The sequence below is a fragment of the Phodopus roborovskii genome, unplaced genomic scaffold (assembly GCF_943737965.1).
Source record: "Phodopus roborovskii unplaced genomic scaffold, PHOROB, whole genome shotgun sequence".
NCBI lineage: Eukaryota > Metazoa > Chordata > Mammalia > Rodentia > Cricetidae > Phodopus > Phodopus roborovskii.
This window is the reverse complement of record NW_026126571.1, coordinates 22089437-22112999: the sequence shown is the minus strand read 5'-3', so window position 1 is coordinate 22112999 and position 23563 is coordinate 22089437. Positions and strand designations below refer to the sequence as shown.

Sequence of the window (23563 nt, the reverse complement as noted above, 5' to 3'; positions counted from 1 at the left end):
TGTTCCAAAGTCACCAGTGAGGAAAGTGCAAGGATTTCGGGAGTTCTGTGCCACCATCAAATACTTATCTTCCTTACTGACAGTTTCAGTACCAAATTCCTTTAGCCAGCAGATTATAATTTTGTCATCCTTTTTTGTTTTGTTTTTTTGAGACAAGATTTTGCTATGTAGTCCTAGCTGGCTTGGAACTCCATCTGCTTCTGCTTCTTGAGTGCTGGGATTAAAGGTGTGTGCCACAGCACCTGGCTTTTTTTGTTGTTGTTAAGACTTTTTATTATGTGAATGTGTGTGTAAATTCATGCTGCAATATATGTGTGTGTCAGATACCCTGAAAATGAAACTAGAGGAGGTTGTAAGTTGCCCTGTGTGTACATGTGGCTTCCTAAGGTCTGAAGTACACAAGAAAATACAGATGGAGAAATACTGCTCTTCCTTCTATGCTGCCCCCTTCTTCCTCCAACCTAATTATACTGTGTTTCCTTTCGCTCCTCCCCCTCACGCCCCACCCCCAGGTTTTGTTAGGTGGGGCTGTACCTTGGTACTTCTTGGACCAAGAAGTACCCTGAGAACTGTCTAATCATTTAGGCTTTACTTTGTTGCTTTCTCTCGTTTTAGGGATTTTTCTTTTTGGTCAAGGAATATCCTTATGTATACTATTTTGTTAAGAAAATGTAGATTTTTATACTTATTCAAGAATAGAGATAATAAAGCATATTTGTACTAGTTTAGCATGGATAATTATACCTTATAGTCAGTCTCACACTATCAGTGTGACTACAGTTTTTGACTCCACATGTCAACCAAACTTCTTGTTTACATGTGATCTAGACTTGCTATTAGTTACCTCTAAATGTCTTAACTCTTTCTGCCATTTACAGGCTTTCTGAGACAGGGTCTTGTCATATAACACTGGCTGGCCCAATACTCTTGATAGAGCCCAGGTTGACCTTGAACTAATTGCCGCTCTCCTGGGTCATCGTGCTTGGGTACTGTTTTTATCACTCTTGGTGTTTTTACAGGGGCCTCTTTTGGCCTGCCAGATCCGTTAGGTATTCACACTAACTCACCCATGGGACCTGTGCTTTTGTTTTGTGATCATTTCCATGCAAATATATTTGTATGTATTGTATGCTTGTTAGGTATCTGTCCCTATTTAACTGCAAAGTCCATGAAGAGCACAGAGTGTGTGTGTTTTAGTCATTGTATTTGTAGTTTCCATTAACAGTACCTAGTATTTGAAGTCAAATAGTTTTGAATATTTTTTGTTGAATAAATGGAACAAAGTTAATTTATAGGTAGCGTTTGCTTATAAAAATATTTGATGAAAAAAATATACTGAGACCCGCAGTTTTATTGTCAGTTTTAAAAGTGTCAGCCTTATCAGGAGTACCATGTTGGATACTTGTTGTCGGCTTTGGTTTATTAATATTATTCTGGAACTTTTAAGTTATTCCTAGTCTCCTGTAGTATTGTCATGGTTTCTGTCATGTGAAATGAAGTATTTGCATTGTGATTTCAAACAGCTTATTTAATATTTAGTGTCTGTTCCACAGGAGTATTTCCAAGAACTCTAAAAGTTGTCTGTCTGTCCAAGCATCTGGAGATTGGTGTTAGAGTCCCATTGTTTGTTACTGAGCTCTTTGTCTGCACACTTGCCTAGAAGGAAGCAAGTGCTCATTAAGCATTAGTTGAGTGAATAAGTGCAGACTCTACTGTTTTTAAAGAGTTATTTTTGTTTCTTGTGTATATGAGTGCTTACCTGTATACATGTGTATACATATGTTAACTCCCAGGCATCTCCTTGTTGGTCTCTTAATGGGGGAGCCATAAAAAAGGAAGCAAGTATAATAAACCAGAGGAAGATGGAATGAAGGCAGACCATAAGGTGTCCATTCCCCTGGATCTGGAATTACAGGTGCCTCTTAGCCTCTATGTGAGTGCTGGGAACTGAACCTGGGTTCATGGCAAGAGCAACAAGTATTGTTAACCCCTAAGCCCCTCCTCATTGAGACCCAGTTGGCTTTGAACTCACTGTATAGTCCAGGTTGTCCTCAGACTGTGGTGACCTCCTGTCTCAACCTCCAGACAACTTTGGGGTTTTCTTTGTTTTGTTTTTTGTTTGTTTGATTTTTTTTGGGGGGGGAGACAGGGTTTCTTTCCTCTGTGTAGCTCCCCCCCCACCCCCCACAAGATTTATTATGTATAGTGTTCTTCCTGCATGTATTTCTGCAGGCTAAAAGAGGGCACCAGATTTCATTACGGATGGTTGTGAGCCACCATGTGGTTGCTGGGAAATTGAACTCAGGATGTCTGGAAGAGTAGCCGCTGCTCTTCACCACTGAGCCATCATCTTTTCAGCTCCTCTGTGTAGCTTTGGAGCCTGTCTTGGAACTCGCTCTGTAGACAAGGCTGGCCTTGAACTCACAGAGATCTGCCTGCCTCTGCCTCACAAGTGTTGGGATTAAAGGCATGTGTCACCATCATCCAGCTATGTTATTTTATTTTGCCTACATGTATGTTTATGCATCATGTGTGTACCTGGTGCTCATAGAGTCCAGAAGAGGTTGTTATATCTTTGGACAGTTATAGGCTGCCATATGGGTGCTAGGAATGGAACCCCAGTCCTCTGGAAGAGCCTCTAGTGCTCTTAACTGCTGATGTCTCTCTCTAGCCCACAACTCTCTCTTTTTTAAAACTTTACATACCTGCCAGTTTCCTCTCCCTCTTCTCCTCCCATTCCCTCTCCCGATCTCCCCATCCCCAACCTTAATCCACTCCTCCATCTCCATTCAGAAGGGGTAAGGCCTCTCATGGGAGTCAACAAAGCATGGCTTATTCAAGTTGAGGCAGGACCAAGCTCCTCCCCTTTGAATCAAGGCTGGGCAAGGCATCCCACCATAGGGAGTAGTCTCCAAAGAGCCAGCTCATGCAACAGGGACAGTCCTGTTCTCACTGCTAGGGGCCCCACAAAAGACCAAAAGCACAACTGTCACCCACATGCAGAGGGCCTACCTTGTCCCATGCTGGCTCCCTAGCTGTTTATCCAGAGTCTGTGAGCTCCCACAAGCTCAAGTGAGTTATCTCTGTGGGTTTCCCTGTAATGATCTTGACAACTCTCTTATTAAAATGACAAATAATTAGTAGTTTTGCCAATACTCACATTCATATTACCTGTATGATTTTGTAGATTGACAAGTGTTTCATTAGAGTGCTGTTGCTTTGAGCCACTAGAGTGAAATTAATGGATTCCTAACAAATTCAGCTTTCACAGCATTTTCCTTTGTTTCAGTGGGGGTGGGGGTGGGGGTGGGAGTGGGTGGGGTCGGTGGGGGGTTGGGTGTCTTGAGATGGTATCTACATGTGTAGGCCATGCTGGCCTCCAGTGTGCATTCTCTACCTCCCAGGTACTAGGGCCATACTTTATATAAACATTTAAATGTTAAAATCTCTTATATTTGCTTGTAGAAGAAAATGGTGGCTTAAGAGGAGATGTTACTTGACTGAGTTGTATGAATGCTTGAGACCAGAAGTCTGGGTTGTTTAGGGGATTTCCCACCTCCTTCCCTTCCCCCTTTTCTCCTTTCTCCCTCCTCTATCATAGGGATTTTTGGATGGTGCTGGGGAATCGAACACAGAGCCTTGTGCAGGCTTGACAAGTGTTCTACCATTAAGCTGTGTCTTCTACTTTGAGATTTCAACAGAGGTTTTCATTATGACCCAGAGTATCTTGAATTTACATTGAATCTCAGGCTATCCTCAGTTTTGGGATCCTCCTTCGTCTTCCACCCAAATACTGGGCTGTTATTTTAAAATATTGTCAGTTTAAGACATTTATACATCCATTATATAATCATTTTGCCAATTTATGCAGAAGCCTGCTGGGATAGTTTATTAGGGTGTCATTGTATCTGTAGTTACTAGTGTAAGAATGTTTTCTGTATGTGTACTTGGTATGCATCTTTCCATTTGTGCTGTCTTTAATCACAGTCATGCTTTTAATGAGTACATCTTTTGCTCATTTGCTTCCTATGCATTTTCTCACTGATTTCACTCTGAATAAAATCAAAATTTTCATTATCTTTGTTATTTATATATAGGGCTATAATTGATTTATATGTTGACTTTGTGTCTTGTAACCTACTTAAATCTACTCATTTTCCTAGCTTCTCTGCTTATTGTAGGTTCTTTCTACATGTTCAGTTGTATCATCTGAATAAAGATAGACAGGTTTATTTCCTGCCTTAATCCTGTCCTAGTCACTAGTTACACTGGAGAGAATTAGAGAGAACTGCAGAGCTCTTTATTTATATTTCATCTGCGGTAGAATTGTTTGATTTTTACCTTATACTTCTATAGATTTTTTTAAATGAGATTTTTTGCAAGTTAAGGAAGTTATTTTTTATTCTGTCTTGCTGGACTTTTTTTTTTTTTTTTTTTTTTGAAAGCTCTGAACAAATCTTGAATTTTCTGCATTTATTGAAAATAATGGATTGTGTGTGTGTGTTTTTTAAAAGGATAATGTAATTTTTTTTATTTTTATTTTTTGAATACTGACTTGTCAGTCTTGTGGTCAAACTCTTTAGGTTGTAGGTTTTTCCTTTTAATACTGGATTGATTTGCTAGCAAGGATTTTTGCATCAGGATTTATGAAGGCTGTGGTCTGATTTTTTTTTTTCTTCTGGATATCCTTTCTTGTATGCACATGTGCACACAAATGTATATCCAGGTATACATGTGTGAGGAGACCCAGGCTACATACCAGGGGTCTTGGATGGCTCCAGAATATATATGGCTAGCTTCCCAAACTACCCTTGCTCTGGGTATCCCCAGCCTCTTTAGCTGGTATTGTGCCTGATGTGCTGGTATGTGGTTCTGTGGCTTCGCACTCCAGCCCTCATGGTTGGTAACAGACACTTGAACTACTGAGCTATCTCCCTAGTTCCTTGCTTGATTGGATAGCCAAACACTGGCCTAATATGAAGTTGGGAAATGTTTCTTCCTTTATAGTTTAAAACACTGGCCTAATATGAAGTTGGGAAATGTTTCTTCCTTTATAGTTTAAAAGCTATACAGGATAAATGTGTGCGTGGATTTTTGTTTGGAAACAGTCTTAAGATAGCCCAGGCTAGCCTTCAACTTACTGTGTAGCTTAGGATCATCTTGAACTCCTGATCCTCAGTCTCTACCTCCTCAGCAGCGGGCAGTTGTAAGCTAGTCTGTCTGTCACGGTCTTAGTGTTTTAAAATACATTTTAACTATTTGACAGAATTCTTTAGTAAAAGGGCTTTTCCTTTTTTTTTTTAATTAAATTTTTGTTGATAGGTAAGTAATTGTTTCATAGTTTCCCCTAAATTAGTTGAATAACAAGTATTTTTGACACAAGTGAATTTGGACATACATTGGGCTTTATTCTGATTTCTGATTTTGTTGAATGTAAGTGGGTCATTTAAGGGGTAGGTGCAGCTTCCCGCAAGTGTACACAAAACGTACTAGAGAGATGCTAGTGCTGTATTTGGACTGAATGTTCAATGCTGCCTTCATAGACTGTTTGGCTGCTTTGCTTATTCATCTTTGTTTTGTTAATTTTAGGAACTTAAAAGGAGTTTAGAAGATCAGAAAGGAAGAAAGATGGAAGGTCAGAGCCCCCAACAGGTTTCGAGGTGTCTCAACACATCCTCTGAGCAAAATGGGCTCCTCCTTCCTACACTGCCAAATGCACAGCCAGTTCTGCAGTATGGTAACCCTTACACAGCACAGGAAACTCGAGGTTATTGAAGTATTTTTTTTTTTGCTTGGGATTAGCTGACTACAAGAGTTTTGGCTTTTATTTTCATGGACTTAGAGAGCTGAGGGGTATAATGAATTCTAATAAAAATTTTCTTTTTGTAATTTGCCATGTCAATGTTTAGTACTGCTACTGACATCATCTGCGGGTGATATTTCATGAATGAGTAGTCTTAATTGCTTATCATAGACTCAGGTTTTAGACTTGTGGGTTAAAAAATAAAAACTTTAGGGGCTTACTCTGTAGCTCAGGATGTACTTGCTACCATGCTCACGTGGCTCCTGTTGCTCTTATGCAATGCTGAGACTTCTGGCTTCTGGAAAGCATGTTGCCACTGAGTCACACCCTGTTTGCTTTTCTAGTTACCATATCTATATATAGAGGAGCTAATTTCTGTAAATGGTTACATCTGATTTTCCCCCTAAATGTTTATTTCATAATTCTTGTTTCAGATGGAGCAGATGGAGCTTTTTATCCAGATGAAATCCAAAGGCCACCTGTGCGAGGCCCCTCTTGGGAAGACAATGTTGTCTGTAGCCAGCCAGCTCGAAACCTTAGCCGACCGGATGGTTTAGAAGATCCTGAGGACAGCAGAGTAAATTGAGTTTTCATTGTTTGAGCCTGCCTGCTCTTGTGCTTCTTTCTGGCTTAGGTGGAGTGATAAGGGTGTGTGTATGGAAAGACTAGGAATTTGCATTTGTATGTGATTGCCTGTTGAGTTTGAAAACACAACCAGCTTTCTTTTTTCCCCCAGACTTAACACTTTCAGATTTATATACTAAAGTTCAGAAGTTGATTAGGATGTTAGTTATCAGTTTAATCCTAATTATTACTTCCTAAGAAACTTTGTACAATCTTTTGATTGTGGCTTTGCTGGCAAGAAGCAAAGTGTTAAGATGCAAAGATTACGCAAAACCTAGTACTGCCATTTCAGTTTATTTTTTATTATTTCCCCCCTGAGACAGGGTTTCTCTGAGGTTTTGGAGGCTGTCCTGGAACTAGCTCTTGTAGACCAGGCTGCTCTCGAACTCACAGAGAATCCGCCTGTCTCTGTCTCCCGAGTGCTGGGATTAAATGCCTGTGCCACCACCTCCCCGTTCAGTTGAATATTTATACCCTGTTAATTTTAAGGTAAATTTTATTATCTTTATCATGTAGTAGTTTTTGTTTTTGAGAAATTCCCTTTTTTAGACATTCTTAATACTTTTGTGACACTTATTCTGGCAGCAATGTAAAAATGATGATAATTAGATTATATGGCATATCTTTTTGTTTTTTGAGACATTGTGTCTCTACATAGCCAAGGCTGTTCTGGAATTTACTATGTAGACCATGTTGTTCTCCAACTCACCTCTTGCCTCTTCCCAATGCTGGGACTAAAGGTATGTGACAGTATGCCTGGCTAAAAGATGTTTGGTGAATTTTTTTTTTTTTTTTTTTAAACACAGTTTTTCTCTGTGTTAACAGTCCTGCTTGTTTTGGGACTCGATTTGCAGACCAGGCTGGCCTTGAACTCAGGAAGATTCGCCTGCTTTTGCCTCCAAGTGCTGGGATTAAAGGCATGTGCCAGCCACTATGCCTGGCTAAAAGATGGTTTTTTAGAGATTTTTTTTAAAAAACTCATTTAATGAATAGATTTCTTAGAGCAGCACTTTGGGTGGGGGGAGCTCCTTTTTTTCCTAGCAGCTCTTTTTTGTGCATTAAGATAAATTTCAAGGAAATGGTTTTATCATGCTCTTTGCAAGTACAGTGGTATCATGACCTGTTTCTCATTTAATATAGTTTGCTGCATTTAATTGCTATTAACCTTTGCAGAAACTGATCAGTGTTCAGACAGGCATGATTTTAGACCTAGTGTTCAACACTCATAATGGAGAAAAATGTATTTCTCTCTTCTGCCTTTTGGCCTCCTGTGTCCATTACTGGGAATAATTAGGAAAGCTGTCAGAACTTTTGTAGTCTGTTTAAGGTCTTGAGTATCATCTTACTGCTTTTTTACAGCTTTACATTCTGCATATTTAATCTGATCATTTTTGGCAGAGGTGTTACATGTGACAAGCTTTTCTCTTCCATAGTCATCAGCTCCGGTTTAATTAGCAGAATGTTCTTTCTGGTCTGTGTGCTTTGCCCTCGTGCAAATCTGTGAGAAGCAGTGTTAGCATCTTGGGCTCATGTGCTGAGGGGCTTAGGTTTGATAATGAGATAGAAGATTCTTGCTTTGCATTCCTGGAGTACTGTGTTTTATAAATTGAAGATTTTCTGTATTAGAACGAACTTTTTATATACATCAAAATTTTCTAAAATTCTTGTCATTTTAACAGCAAAACCACTTGTAAATGAAGGGTTTTATCACATAGTTTTAGTAAGAATATGGAAAACAAATTTTTGTGTGTGAGTGGTTTATGGTCACAATGCCCAAGTGGCCTACCTTGGAGTCAGAGTTGGGATATCCTCCTCTTCTAGCCTATCCTGCTACCTTACCAGCTGCCACCTCCTGTCTTATACTAAAAACTGCTGGCTTTCAGAACCTTTTATATATAAGTCATTGCAGCAGCTGTAACGAGACTGGTGGTGGCAGTGACTGTTTCTCTAGCTGTTGGCTTGCTGAACCCTTGTATATGATACTCATGGGTTTTCGTAGTAGTTCTAAGAGTGGGTTGTCAGCATGGCTACTGATAGTTTTTATTCACCACTGGGAAACTAGAAGTAGGATCAGAACCTTGCAGGTCACCTGTGAAAGCTTGATTACACCAGAGGTTCTATACTTCTCAGGTCATAGCACCCTGAGTACTTCCCTCAACATACTTTTCCTAAGCCAAAAGACATACCTAGGAAGTATTTATGACCTAATATATTTAGTAGTCATTAAACATAGTATATCTTGTTAAAATGTCATGTTTATTTTTAAGTACTTTAGTTACCTGCAGGATGTCTGGCTGTATAGTTTCTCAAGCTTTGGGATCACATGGAACAAGCTAATTTTTCACCTTGTATTAACTTTTACATGGCACTTGGTTTATGTTGTAGCAATGCCAGAGACTCACCTTAAAGCTAGGGTATCTGGGAGCTGGAGAGATGGTTCAGAGGTTAAGCGCACTAGCTGCTCTTCTAGAGGTCCTAAGTTCAATTCACACACACATACACACACACACACACACACACACAGCTGTTTAAAACTTAGGTTGCCTTATAATAGTAGTTCTCAGTGGTACTTTATTGGAATGTAATTCACATCTTGTACAGTTTGCCATGTAAAGTATGTATCTCAGTTCTTAGCAGAATCACGGAGCTGTGCAGGCATCACTGAGTCCATTTGGAAACACTTTTTGCAACTACAAAAGAAAGAAATACTTGTGTCCTTTACCTGTCACCTCTCCCTTCTCTTACTTAACTCCAGGAATCCTTTTATCTGCTCCCTTGTAAACTTCCTAGTCTAGACATTGAGTTATATAAATAGAACCATAGCATGTTTGGCCTTTTGGACCACCCATCATGTTTTCAAAGTCATCCCTATTTTAGCATATATATTCCATGTACTTACTTTAGATTTATTTAGTTTTATTTTCTGTATGTGAGTGTTTGCCTGCATGTATGTCTATGCCCCGTGCATGTGCCTGGTGACAGCAGAGGCCAGAATTGGGCATTGAACCACCTGGAACTAGAGTTGCAGGCAGTAGTGAGCTAATGTGTGGGTGCCGGGAACAGAACTCAGGTCTTTTGCCGGAGCAGCAAGTGTTGTTCTGCATTAGTTACTGTTCTAGTACTGTGAAGAGATATTATGAGCAATGCAACTTATTTTTTATAATCTTTATTTTATGTGCATGGGTGTTTTGCCTTTGTGTATGTCTGTGTGAGGATGTCCAGTCTCCGGGAACTGGAGTTATAGAGAGTAGTGAGCTGCCATGTGGGTGCTGGGAATTGAACCCAGGTTCTCTGGAAGAGCAGCCAGTGCTTTTAACCACGGAGCCATCTCTCCAGCCCAAACAATGCAACTTATAACTGAAAGCATTTAATTGGGGGCTTGCTTACAGTTTCAGAGGGTGAATTGAGTCCATACCATCATGGCAAGAGGGATGGCACTGGATCAGCAGCTCAGAGCTTATATGTTGAAACAAAAAGGCAGAGAGAACCTGAAAGTCCACCCCCAATGACACACCTCCTAATCCCCAAAACCAGTTTCACCAGCTGAGAGCGAGCATCCAAATATATAAGCCTGTGGGGACCATTCTCATTCACACCACCACACCATCTTAACAGTGCTCTTCAGTTTCTAGTACAACTCGACTCACATTTATTATTTTAAAAAATAATATAAAATAGCATCTCATTCTTTTAACTTAAAAAAAAAAAAAAAAAAGAACTGTGTAATTAAGCCAAGCAGTGGTGGTGGTGGCACATGCCTTTAATTCCAGCAGTTGGGAGACAGAGACAGGCATAACTCTGAATTCAAGGCCAGTCTGGTCTACAAAGCTACACAGGGGAACCCTGTCTGGGGGTGGAGCTCTGTGTTATCAAATCTGAAATACATTAAAAAGTTTTGTTGCCTTGAGTGGTGGGGAATTTACTGTGTAGACCAGGCTAGCCTCAGCTCCTAGAGATCTGCCTGCCTCTGCCTCTGCCTCCTGAGTGCTGGGACCACACCTGGCTTCCCCTAGTACTTTTGACTGTCTAGGTATGCAGTCATGTCTCTGTCTCCTGCTGATCCTCCTTCCTCAGCTTCCCATGTTCCAGGATGACAGGCATGTGCTGGCATGCCCACCTTAGAATTCTGCTTTCAAAAGACGATAATATGGCGATTATTGCCAGTTTATTTATGGCTTGGAGAGTAGAAATTGCTTTGCCTCTAGTATTTAACAAGCAGGCAGTGAAACATGTCTAATAGATTGAATGTGGCTAATTCATGGTTGCTTACAAAACTGTTGTGAACTGTTGGCTGTTTAAAGTGAGGGAATGAAGGTTAATGAGTTGTCTGGTCTGTTATGGTTTGGGCCTCTAAAAAGTTGTATTCTAATTTAAATATATGTAACAAATATGTGTGAAAGTTTAAATAATAATAGAGCTAAAAATTTAATTGGGAAATGTGTCATTGTGAGCTCACTTGATTTAATAAATCTATATTAGTTTTCACTTTTCTCAAAAAGTTGCCCTGCTTTGTTTTATGCCAGGAGGATGAGAATGTGCCTGTCCCTCCTGATCCGGCCAGTCAGCATTTACGGGGCCATGGAGCAGGTTTTTGCTTTGATTCCAGGCAAGTGTTTTCCTTTACAGAATTACATAGAATTATGTAAGATGGGTGTTTCTTTAAAAACAGTTTCTAGGAACTTGTTAAAAAATAACAGTGCTCAGAGTGTAGCCTACAGAAAGTAAACCCCAGGTAAAGGGTACAGCCTGTTCATTCTACTTTGCTGTGATACAGACATGTGTCATCCTTTGAAGGGCTAATGGCTTAGAATCTTTGAAATGGGCACTTTTTAAATTCTGTGTCATGTCAGTGTGTGGGTTTGCTCACTTGAGTTCAGGTGTTCAGAGGCCAGAAAAGGCCATTGAGTTCCTGGAGCTGGAGTTCAGGCAGTTGTGAGCTCTCCAAGGAGGGTGCTAATCTCTGGACTCTGCAAGAGCAGCACAAACTCTTACTCACTGAAGCTCATAGTGTGCTATTAAACCCAATAAACACTGATGGAAAATTAGCAGTTGTATTCATCATTAGAGTTTAAAAACAAAACAAGGAGGATTATTAAGTCAGATTGTAATTTAAACAGTTGTAAGTTTAAAACAGTCTACCCCAATGGACAGAGTAAATTGGATTAATTGACTGGTTGTGATGGCCTCTGACCCAATTTGCTCAGGAGAAGTGTCAGAACAACTTATGACAGGTCAGCTGTCCTTAGATGAAGTTTTTGACCTGGAGAGAGGTCTCAGTACATCCAAACCTTCTGTCAAGCTTACCAAAGAGCATCATATTTCTAAACTAACAGAGTCAACCTGTTTCTTAGCAGGCGAGAGAGCTGAGATCAGAAAACAGATTAGTCACATCAACTCCACTATGAGTAGAATATTGGCACAACAGAGGTGCTTGCTGAGTCTTTGCACACCACCCTGTATGAGATAAAACCCATTGCCGCCATAGTCAAATGATGGAAGAGATATATAAATGTTGCGCAGAGCTGCTTGCCAAATATGATTCCCTTGTGAAAACTACCAGTAGTCAAGTTTAGCAACTGCAGCAACCGAAGCCCCTCCTGGCCCTGCACTTTTTGAAGTACAGGCTCTAGATTACCTAGGCACCAAGACCGGGTCCTGTGCCCCACCTGAGGTTCAATAATCTTTTGAAAGAAGCTTGCCGCTTTTATAAGGAAACAGTCTATCAGTTGGCCCAAGTAATTGTAAAGATTGCTAAGCATCACAATGCTGTTGATGTATGCAGTGGCTAGTTTCAAGCCAGCTTGGTAAAAGGCAGTTCGGATAGACTGCCTCACCAAGTCCCCTATCTTGCAGAAGCTTCCCTCCACAGCTTAAAATTAAGAGTCCATGCCAGAAGAGCATTAAAGCAGTATCACCTAATCCTTAACTTGAACACAGTTGGGTGTCTGTTTATGTTTTTCCCCACTGGACAAAGATTAGAACTTAAAATTTAACAGTGACTCAATTTTAGAGTTAGGAAGTATTGAATAGTATGAGATAATCCTATTATTAATACAGAATTATAAGGTGAGAATGCCCTATTCATTACCCAAAACCAGTTGTGCAACTTGAGTAATAATATTTTAGCAAGGACTTTTTTCCAGTAAGAAAACAAAACAAAAACTCTAATTAAAAAGTGAAAAGGCTTTTTACAGTAAACCACATTTCACATAATAGATTGTCAATCCAATTGTAAAACTAGATCTAGTGGTGGTTTTGTAAAAAGACAGATGCTGTACACGGTACCAGGAATCTAGAAGCGGGAAACAGTTAACTAAACTCATAAAGACTTTGAGGATAAGTTGTTTGGCTCAGCTGTCAAGTAGCTAAAGTACTTGTACACTGACAAGTGCCGTTACAACTAGAAAAACTTAATTCTTTTGTTTTCTTCTTTCTTTACAAAAGCTTTGATGTTCACAAGAAGTGTCCCCTCTGTGAATTGATGTTCCCTCCCAACTATGATCAGAACAAATTTGAAGAACACGTCGAAAGTCACTGGAAGGTGTGCCCAATGTGCAGCGAGCAGTTCCCGCCTGACTATGACCAGCAGGGGTTTGAAAGGCATGTTCAGACCCATTTTGATCAGAATGTTCTAAATTTTGACTAGCTTTTATTAGGAGTCAGTACAATTTAGCAATTAAAACAAAACAAAACACAACCCTCAAATAGATACTTAAGGAGCCTCCAAGATGTCACTTTCATGTCCCCTCCTCTACACTTTTCTGATTGAGAACTACTTTTTGAGTGTGGTGTCGCTAGGGCCAGGGTACAGCTTTGACCTCAATAAATAAACACAGGTTTATTCTCTGTTAGTCTTGTCTGCTTTAAGAAAGTTCTTATGTGTTTATATCTCTACTTGTTCCCCAGTTAGAAAAAGTGTATGAAGAAGGAATAACACAGGAATTATTTTAATGTTACTGAACTGAAAACATATGTGTGATAGTTGTAGATTATTTAGCACAATCAGAAGATTTACAAGTTTCTGTTGACCTTGGTAATTAAGCATGACTACTATTATGTAATAAAGAGCATTGACCATAACAGTTCTGTGAAATCTTTGAATATAGGAAAATTAATTTAGTCAAAGACAAATCCTGCTTAGGAGCTGCATGTAGAATGAGATCCCAGGCTTGAAGATACTCTTTTTTAATATGAAAATATGTAGGAATTAACATAAGGCATATTTTGCTAATTTTATGATACAAATTTTAGCATAATCGAGACGATTATTTTTAAACTATTGAATTTGTATTTATAACTATTGAGAGAATGACCAAGATAAGCCAGGCATCAGCTGCTCTTATTAAATGACCTTGTCAGTGGTTTGTGGCATAAAATGACAGACTATGTATCAGTGTCTTCTGTTTTTCTGATGAGAGTACAAATTGGAAATAACATTCCTTTAGTAAGTGATTAAATAGAATTTACAACCCAAATCCAACTAATGTGTTTTTTAGTTACAGTTCTGCAGTATGGTGTCCATTAACATTACAGAGGACACTTTTCAGAGGGCTGTCAAATCATTTGCTTAGGTTTTCACTAAGCCTTGGAGTGTTTGGCTTGGACCTTACCTTCTGAACTGTACTTACGTATGTGTTTTAAAATACTTTTATTTACATTTATTTTATTTGAAAAGCTATTTGAATCCAGGGGAAATCAGTATGTAGCATTCAGATGTCAGCTGTTAGGCAGTCTTGGGAGGCAGTAACAGCAATGTATTCTCCTCCTAGCTTCCTAGTAAGTTTTACATAGGATATACTTGGGTAGAATATGCCAGTAAGGGGCCTGGAGATGGCTTCTTTATTAACGTGCTATCTGTGCTGAGCTCTGACCCCAGCACTCCATGTAAAACTGGGTGTGTGTCTGTGAACTCTCTGCTGGGGAGGCAGGAGCTAGAGTCCTTGGGGCTTTTTGCCCAGCAGTCTAGACTAGACTTTGAACCTCAGGTGCAGTGAGAGACCATGTCCCAGGTGGAGAAGTGACTGAGGAATGACACATGATGACTTCTGCCTTCCACATGTGCACACTGTATTGGGGCTTTCTCTTGCAGTTGGTAAGTATGGCCCCTGCTAACCGTGCTGTCCATGAAAAAGTTTTAGCCCCAAGCTTATGATAAATTATATTTACAGAAAAGTAAGCAAAAGGGAAGGGACCAAAATCTTTACACATCATCAGATTTTATAAAACATGTAGGCACCTAAGAGAACCCACATGGACAGATGTTTTGATTCCCACAGGAAACATGCTGCAGGTTCTCACGGTGGAGCTAATTAACATAAGGAGTCGTGTTTACTTTGGGTCAGAGGCAGTTTATTTTAAATGTGATTTCATGTACATTTATTAAGCAGCTTTTCTTGACAGAAATTTTGAGTAAATTGCCTTCAGTTCTAATACTTTTGTTTCTTTCAAACTTAATGTGCTCTGTCCCCAACAAAACATATGAAAATATAATTTAAAGCACAGTTTTCACAGACACGGTACAATACATTCACTATACACGGTGTAACAAAATATCCCATCCTTACCTGCTTAGCAATACTGTCACAATGAGAAGTAGAAACGGTTTGGTTTATCACTGAAGAGATTTAACATGCACAATGACTGGTTTTATGACTGTGGCTGCTGAACTACTGATCCAGCCTGCAGTTTCTCAACACTAGAAAGAGCAAAGCTAACTAATAATTGCTGGCCTAAAACTTTTTGGTCAACTGTAGGAAGGTGTGGAGCGAGTAGGGCCTTCTGCACCAGCTAGTTGATTCTCAATTCTGGATCATCCTTTTAACCGCATGTGGGCTAACACTGGTCAGGACTGAGACCCTTTTCAGAGCTGAGGATGTTTTTGGTGGGCAGCATCTTTCACAAATACGTGAAGGTCCCTCATTGTGAGGGATTTACAACTTAGAAATGGAGGAGCTTACCCACCTGTTTAACAGAATTGTCATTTCACAGTGTTAAAAAAAAAAAAAAGGGAGAAGGGACCACTACTTTCTAGCTATGTGTAAGATTTCATCAGGTGGGAAACATTCTTTTAGAGGGAATTTGAGTTTGCTTTTCACCAGTTTGTACTGTGTATAGCTAGCTGTGCCAAAGCAACTTTTATTGCATATTAGGCAACTGGTAAACTCTTGTGTTTGAAGAATAGCACTTGGGATAAAAGAACACTCAGCACATGATGGTACTGTCGGTGAGAGAAACTTGAGGACTGGTCCAGATGCAGGCCACTCTTAGTGGGTTGTATTAGTCACTCTCTGTTGACCACCTGCTGCAAGAAGCACTTAATTGTCAGTAAGGCTTATTTTCATTATTCTAAAGCTAAACAGACATTTCTAATGAGAATGCAGACATCTACAGTGTGATGAGAAAGTGCCTTTAAAAGAAGTCAAAACAGCACGAAAGGGGGCACTAGGGGTCTTAACAATGTTCCTCTTTCAGACATGTTTTAGTTCACATTGCACCCCACAGATCTCTTAGGGCAATAGTTGCAAGAATTGGCAACATATAAAGTTGTTGGCAATAGAGAACTACAAAGTGCTTTAAAACCTCATCTGTTGATGAAGCTATAACTAAGTTTCACACACGCACAATTTGCACTTAACATATTTTCAAAGTGTTTAACAGATTTCAGGGGAAGAGTTTCAGACACTGGTACCTTGGTCCACAGTAATATTAGGATAAATTCAGTCTCTTGCACCCAGCAGGCACTCAGTGTGTGTTATTGATGAGTGAACTGAGTCTTTTGCACAAAGATGCCATTTAGAACACTAAAGTGATTGGTAAGTTCAAGGGCAAGAGTTTCCGCTTTTTAAAGGGCAAGATGATAATTAAAAAAAAAAAAAACAAAGCACACCTTTTATGCATGTTATTTAAATATGAAAATATTTTTAGCATATTATGTTAGACATTCTTATTTATATTTCCATTACCTAAAGTCTTTCTACTCACAAATACTAACTCCATTATGTAAGGCATGGTAACCAGTTTGATAATGAAGGTATTATTTTGGTTTTATGTGAGTTGATGTGTTGAAAAGCTTCAATCACATTACAATCTTGAAAAGCATCTCAGTGCCAGCCCCTCCACTCCCAGTCAACATCACTGCAGTGTGATCAAACAGTATGCAACATGCCCTTAGTTTTATTTTGTTTGGGGGAAAATGTGCTGAAGAACCTAGAGCTTTTTCGTTTAGCACCTTATCGAAGTAATGGGAATGGGTGTGATGATTACATGTGCAAATGTACAAAATCATCAACTCTACAAAGATACATCATTCCAAAATTACAGAAAACTTTAAAGCATGCATTTAATTATTTCTCATTAAAGGGTTGCTGAGTGCTTCCCCTGAAAAAGGTGGCTGTTTTCAAAATCAGCAACTGCTGGTGAGGATTTCTTGGCACAGTTCTGACCAGCACGTCACTGCTGCATCTTCCTGATCATCTCTGCTGACACCGGGGGGTGGAAGTTGATTGTGTGGTGTCGCAGGCCCTGAGCGGTCTTGTAACTCTTCCCACACCGACATTTGAATGGTTTGCGGACACGGATCTGCGTTCGGTGGCCATTCTTAGCGTGGTACTTTATGCCATTCACATTCTGTGGAGGAGATTAAAAAAAAAAAAAAATCCCCTATGAGGAGGAGTCAGAGAATGTCTTGTCACCCTCGTGCAAACCTCAGCAAGGGTCACATTCCAGTAGACTAGCTACTGGATGGCATCTCTGGAGAGGGTGGCCTTCATGTGGGTCTGTTAGGCCTGGGCTGTATACATTAGTCTGTGTAAGAAAATTACCGGTGCCGTTTCCCTTGGCTTTTTTGAAACCTCACTTCTTTGGTGCTAACGTTTGCTACTTGGAAGAGAGTTAATTGGAAATCCGATGAATGTTTCAGAATGGCCAAGGAAAGATCTTTCTAAAGAATACAACAAAACAGGTTAGGGTAGATGGAATAGAAGGTGTGTAAGTTTTTTATTTGAAAACTTCACGTTTTATGGTCAGACAGCTGTGGTAAGTTCCTGCCACACCTTACCTGGAATCCAACGGTGTTAGCCCTCCTTCAGCACAGCTGTGAGTGTTAGAGCCCATGGCCACTGCCTTTACTGTACTGCATTGCCAACAGCATGCTTTTAAGATTTAGATCCCAATGTTCAGATTAGCTTACAACTGCCCAAAACTCCAGTTCCAGGGGATCACAAATCCTCTTCCAGCCCCAGCAGAAGGGTCACTAAACATTTCCTGTCTATTTCTATGAGCCTTGTTGGAAGATAGGTGTCTTAGGGTTGCTGATGCTGTGATGAAACACAATGACTGAAAGGAACTTGGGGAGGAAAGGGTTTGTTCACTACTAGTTAGTTCTATTTAACAGTTCATCATCAAAGGCAGTGAGGCAGGAACCTGGAGGCAGGGGCTGATGCAGAGACCATGGAGGGGTCTGCTTACTGGCTTGTTCAGCCTGCTTTCTTACAGAACCCAGAACCACCAGCACAGGAGTGGCCCCGCCACAATGAGCTGAGCCCTCCCCCAGCAAACTGTATTTAAGAAATCCCTCTACATGCTGGCCCACAGCCAGATCTTATAGAGACATTTTCTCAGTTGAGGCTCACTCTTCTCAGATGACAATAGCTTGTGACAAGTTGAGCTAAAAGTACCCAGCAGGTGGGTTCACACACACACACACACACACACACACACACACACACACACGAACGATACCCCTATTCCCACTACCACTTGCACCTTGGTAAGGTAGAAGAATGCTGTTGCTATGGCAGAAGAAGCAAAAAAGCTAAGTAACAGCATCCACACTGTGGGTTAGATAACTCACTCCATCTGGGCTTGGGTTCTTATCCGTAGTTAGGCCAAGGAAGCCAGACAGACATTTAGAGGTGGACCCCCATGAACCCAAAAACAATTCACCAGGAGTACGGCATGAACCCAGCAGGCTTTACAGCCTTTTTCTGAAAAAGGACAAACAAAGGTTTCTGAAAAACACAACTCCCATTTACAGCTTAATCTGGGGAGAATGAAGCCAGCTGCATGTTTGGAAGCATGTCATTTTGTAGGATGGTCAAAGAACCCAGGCTAGCACCCTAGCTGCTGTGATCTACCAGTTCCCAGGGATCAGTGGGAAAGCCTTTCCACAGGTAGTCTCGGAGTGTGAGATATGTGTGTGTGTGTGGGTATGCAAAGGCCAGAGGAGCTCTGACTACTCTGCATTTTCATTCTCTGCCTTGCTCAGTCTGGGCTAGGATGACAACAGCAAAGCCCCCAGCAGTCTGTCTCTGCTCTTTACTGGCTGTGCCTGTGTGTGATAGGTGCTAGCATCCAAATGCAAATGCATGCTCAGCAAATACTCTATCACTGAGCCATCTCTAGCCTGATTCTGCTTTATTTTGTACATTGTATTTTTATTGTGTGTTCATTTGTGTATGCCACATGGAGTTCCAGGTACTTGTGAGCTGCTTGACGTGGGTACCAAGAACTGAATTTAGAGCAGGAGTATTCTTATCTGCTGTGCAGTCTCCAGCCCCAGCTCCAGATTATTGCAGAGATTTCCTCCACCCAGTCATTCATGTGTAGGCAATAAAATGGCAAGGCAAGAAGAGCTGCAACAAGTCACCCAAATGTGTGATGACATTAATCTTAGAGTTTTTTGCCCCTTAGAAATACTAACAAAATGCTCAGATCCTCTGGATTCTGAATAGAGATAAGGGGGACTACATTTTAGAAAGGTCAAGGAAATTAACATTGGATGCTTGATGCTGCTGGATAACAAGTCACATTTTAGGTGAGGAACTGACGTGCAGAGAGAATGGCCTGCCTTCAGGAATTGGAAAGGAGTCAGGTATGGCAGTCTGCATTTCCTTATTTCCTCAGGTACCTTCCTAAAATGCTAGCTACTGCTCAGTTCAAACTCATAGCGGATATCTTTGGCACTTCTGCTTCTGTTAAGGACTGGGATTCTGAATAGTCTTGACCCTGTGCTAGCTGCAAAGGAAGGCGAATGCAGGGGCTAGGAAAGGGCTTAGGGAATTTGGATTCTACCATTAAGACCTACTGTCCTGAAAAACAAAACATGTAGGTTATAGGAGGCCAGAGGCAGATGGTAAACTGGACCTTCTGTCCCGTTTGATCTTTGTTGTCAATACTTCATCCCAAATATATCTAGTATGTGATGTGCTTGCTTAGAAAACTGCAGTTCCTTGAGTCCTTAGTTCTATGTAAAGGTGAGGGTTTTTAGGAAATTTGGTGAGGGAGCAAAGTGAGAAAGCAGCAGCTGAGGAGAGAGTGTGGCTAAGGGAAACCATTTGGAGCCGCAGTGGGGATTGTTAACAGCCCCTATGGTTCCTGTGCTCAGTGTATATGCATGTAGAAGGTACCAAGGGACAGTGTTTGGACAAGCGCTCTGTTCACACCAGAGGGCTCAGTATTTTAGTCTGTCTATCAAACAAGCCACCCTTTCTAATGTTACCTTATGAGATTCTTTCATTGTTACATATATCTGGAGACCAGAATTCTGTGGGCAAAAATTGATTCTGTTCCCCTACTGTTAGAGGTTTAATATTTCCTGCTGGGTGGTGGTGTGCACCATTAATCCCAGCCCTTGGGAAGCAGAGGCAGGCGGATCTCTGTGAGTTTGAGGCCAGCCTGATCTACAGAGCAAGTACCAGGACAGGCTCCAAAGCTACACAGGGAAATCCTGTCTTGGAAAACAAACAAACCAAAAAACCCCAAAAGTTTAATATTTCCTAAATTGTTCTATGTTGGAAGATAACATGCTGAGAGTCTAGGGCATTTCTGAAAATTGCTGTAGAAGTCTTCCTTGTCGGACTTTGTCTGGGATGGGGTGGGGGAGGGGGGCACCAGCTCCCAAATAATGACAAGAACACTTAGTATTGGTTATGAAAGCTTGGACGTACTTAGGCCTTTTCCCAATTAGCTCTTCTACTTAACCATTTTGCCACACAGCTTTTTACCTCTCCTCTGTATTGTATATCTGACTTCTTTAGTGGCTTGCTGGCATGTCTTGCGAGTCTAGATTCACCCTGAGTTCCTTTGTCTGCCTGGAAGTCCCGCCTAATCTCCTTTGCCTAGCTATTGGCCATTCCGCTCTTTTTAAAACCAATCATAGTGACACATGTTCTCAAAGTGTAAACATTTTCCACAACTGCTTTCTCATTCCTTGCTGTTTCCTGTGTGCACATATATGAAACTAACATGTTAATAAAATTATGTTTGTGTTTCATCTTTAGCCTACCTTATTGTGGCTATTTTTCTTCCTTTACAAAGTTCTGGAGGGAGCATCCTAAGCAAAGGAAGATGTAGGTACCAGGCCCTCCTGTTTGGTCCCTTTCTGGAGTTCTACTCCTTTTTGGTTTTTTCAAGACAGGGTTTTTCTGTTGCTTTGGAGCCTGTCTTGGAACTTGCTCTGTTGACCAGGCTGGACTCAAACTCTGAGATCCACCTGCCTCTGCCTCCCCAGTGCTGGGACTAAAGGCATGTGGCACCACTGCCCAGCTCTGAGTCCTACTCTTACTGTGAAGTCTAGGAGTTTAGATGGAGTAAGTGTCCAACAAGATAACACCTGTCAGAAAGTCCCTGCTGAATGCAGTGTGAAATGAACATCTGACTGGTTTGGGGGAATAAACAGTATGGCTGCCCATATGGGTTCTACCTGACTCCGGGGCTCACTGGCAGGTTAGTACCCTCTTGCCAGTACCAGTGCCACCAGGTACACAGTGGAGAGGAATTAATTCCATCACAACTCTTGCTCTGCAGCCATAAGGAAGCTCAGCATCTTGTTGGGAGGAGGGGCCGGGTGCCTGTTCTCTCCTGTATCATCACTTGGCATTCTGGCTCAGAGAGGGAAACATTTCTCTCACAGACATAAGGACTACTAATCCCACCCATGTCAGCTGTCAGTTAATGGTGTCAGAGCCTTCAGCCCCTGCAGCAAGGGTTCACTAAATTTGGTCTTGACCTTAAAAGGAGAGAACATTCAAGGCCTTCAAGGCCCCTGTCAACCCAGGCATGGATAATTAAAGGAAGAAACTTCTGGACACCTACAAGGATTAAGAAGATAGAAATGCCTGGTGGTACAGAATATGAACAAGGAAAATGTAGCTAGAGGGAAGTGGGGAAGAGTGCCCCGCCCTTCTGGACCAGTGTGAAGGTGGAGCTTGTATTTCCTCCTCCCTTTTCCATGGTCCTCCACATGGCTGATGTGCAGGGCTCTGCTTACAGTGTCCAGACTGGAGAGGAGACGGGGGAGAAGAGCCGATGATGTCAAGAGAGTGGGTCTCCAGGGCAACCACACCATTCCCTGTCAGGCTGCTGTGTGAAATTCAAACAGGAGGAAGCCTTTCCTGTAGAGAGTTGCTCTCTGGGGTTCCCCCCTTTCCCTTTGCCCTTGTGACACTGTGCTGTGCCTGTTCCAGGGCCCCTTTTTCCTGTGCCTCTAAGCATAAGCTGCACATGTGTGCTCTGTGATGTGACCGACCTGGCCTGAGCAGCCCTTCAGGAGGCCAGCAGGACTCACATCTCTGTCCTAGGGCTTAAATGTGTGTTTAATGAAGGCCATCTGGGCCAACATTCACAGAGAAGGTGAGTGGTCACTTACCTTTGTGATGCCCTTCTGGTTTCCAATTAGCAGAGGTTAAAATACTGAAAAGGAATTGTTCCGTGAAGTTCAGAGGCACATGTTTAAGAGGTGCTATGAGAAGAGCTCATGCTAACAATTTTCAAGCCTTTTAGAACAGTCAGTATGAGCCGGGTATTGGTGGTGCACACCTTTAATCCCAGCACTCAGGTGGCAGAGGCAGGAGGATCTCTGAGTTTGAGGCCAGTCTAGTCTACTGAGTGAGTTCCAGGACAGGCTCCAAAGCAATACAGAGAAACCCTGTCTCAAAAAACAAAAACAAAACAAAAAGAACAGTCAGTGTGTACAGACAGGGTAAGATGGCGGGTGTGCTGTCTACCAGGCATGCTTGGGAGCACTCCATTTCTTTAGAAAAGTTAGTGACACCAGCTACCCCAGACACCGAGTGTTAGGACTGTTAGAGACCCAGCAGGCGGACAGAGCAGAAGCTGAAATGAGGGGAAATCAAAGCGTTTTCTTCTCCTGATCTTTTATGGGGAGGAGGAAGGGGAGTGAGAACTGCCCAGCTGGAAGGCAAACACCCTGCCCTGCTCCAGAAGGCTCTGTAAACACACTAGGGCGTTTACAGCTTCAGCCACCTGGAAATCTGTCCACCAAAGGAAGTGTTTGGCAAATAAGCAGGCTGCCACAGTCCTTGTGCTGGATAGAGGTAGTTCCTCCTACATACTAAGCCCAATCACTCTACCATGGAAGGATGCTCCAGCTATGGCACGGGACATTCTGGCAGGCCCTTAATGTGAGATCAAAACCAGAGGCTTCCTACACGAGATCTCTTTGTTCTTTGACTTTGATCTCCCACACAAGTCAAAGATGGAGAAACCCCTGCCAATCGTCCAGAACTGTGGCCAATGTTCAGCAGAGGGCGCTGGGTATGTGGGTCCCGGTGAGCACAGGAGAGGCTAACCCTCTAGAACGGGAAAGGGGCAGCTGTACCACACACACTCCCCTTCCAGGAACTTACACAAAGTAAGGGTCTTTCCTTTACCTTGTAGCGCTTTTTACATCCGGGGACTGGGCAGGCAAAGGGCTTTTCTTCCCCTCCATTCATGCACATGGAGCTGAGGATTGCTTCGGAGCTGATGGCACTCTCTGTGGTCCAGGACTCGTCGCTGTCTGATTCCTCGTAGTCCACCTCCTCCTCGTCATACTCACTGCCTGCGAGCAGAGAAAAAGTGCAAGGACTGTCAGAATGTGTCACCTCCCCACAGATCTGCCCCAGCTGCAGGACAGGAGGGGCAGTGTAGCTGGATTTTTCTTTGGGCCACCAGCTCACAAATAATGACATGGAGACTTATTACTAGTTATGAAAACTCAGCCTTAGCTTAGGCTTGTTCCTAACTAGTTCTTCTAACTTAACCCATGTTATTTATGTTCTGCCGCATGACTTGTTATCTCCTTACTGCCCATCCTGCTTCCTATCATGCATCTCGCTGGCGACTCTACCTTTCTTC

General features: G+C 41.7%; 2 protein-coding genes across 4 annotated transcripts in view; one reads left to right on the top strand and one right to left on the bottom strand.

The window, feature by feature from the left end:
• The window catches only part of Tax1bp1 (Tax1 binding protein 1), a 60122-nt gene extending 46615 nt beyond the window's left edge, over positions 1-13507 (top strand). For all 3 annotated transcript variants that reach the window (XM_051202816.1, XM_051202814.1, XM_051202815.1), the window contains 4 exons: positions 5590-5767; positions 6238-6380; positions 10951-11033; positions 12872-13507. In XM_051202816.1, the coding sequence (XP_051058773.1) occupies positions 5590-5767; positions 6238-6380; positions 10951-11033; positions 12872-13073 (606 nt within the window). In that variant the 3' untranslated portion in view covers positions 13074-13507. The remainder of the gene's footprint in view (positions 1-5589; positions 5768-6237; positions 6381-10950; positions 11034-12871) is intronic.
• A 1247-nt stretch (positions 13508-14754) lies between these two features.
• The window catches only part of Jazf1 (JAZF zinc finger 1), a 293135-nt gene continuing 284326 nt past the window's right edge, over positions 14755-23563 (bottom strand). The window contains exons 4-5 of the mRNA XM_051202827.1: positions 23098-23267; positions 14755-17053 (exon numbers count right to left, since the gene is read on the bottom strand). Of these exons, the coding sequence (XP_051058784.1) occupies positions 16877-17053; positions 23098-23267 (347 nt within the window). The 3' untranslated portion in view covers positions 14755-16876. The remainder of the gene's footprint in view (positions 17054-23097; positions 23268-23563) is intronic.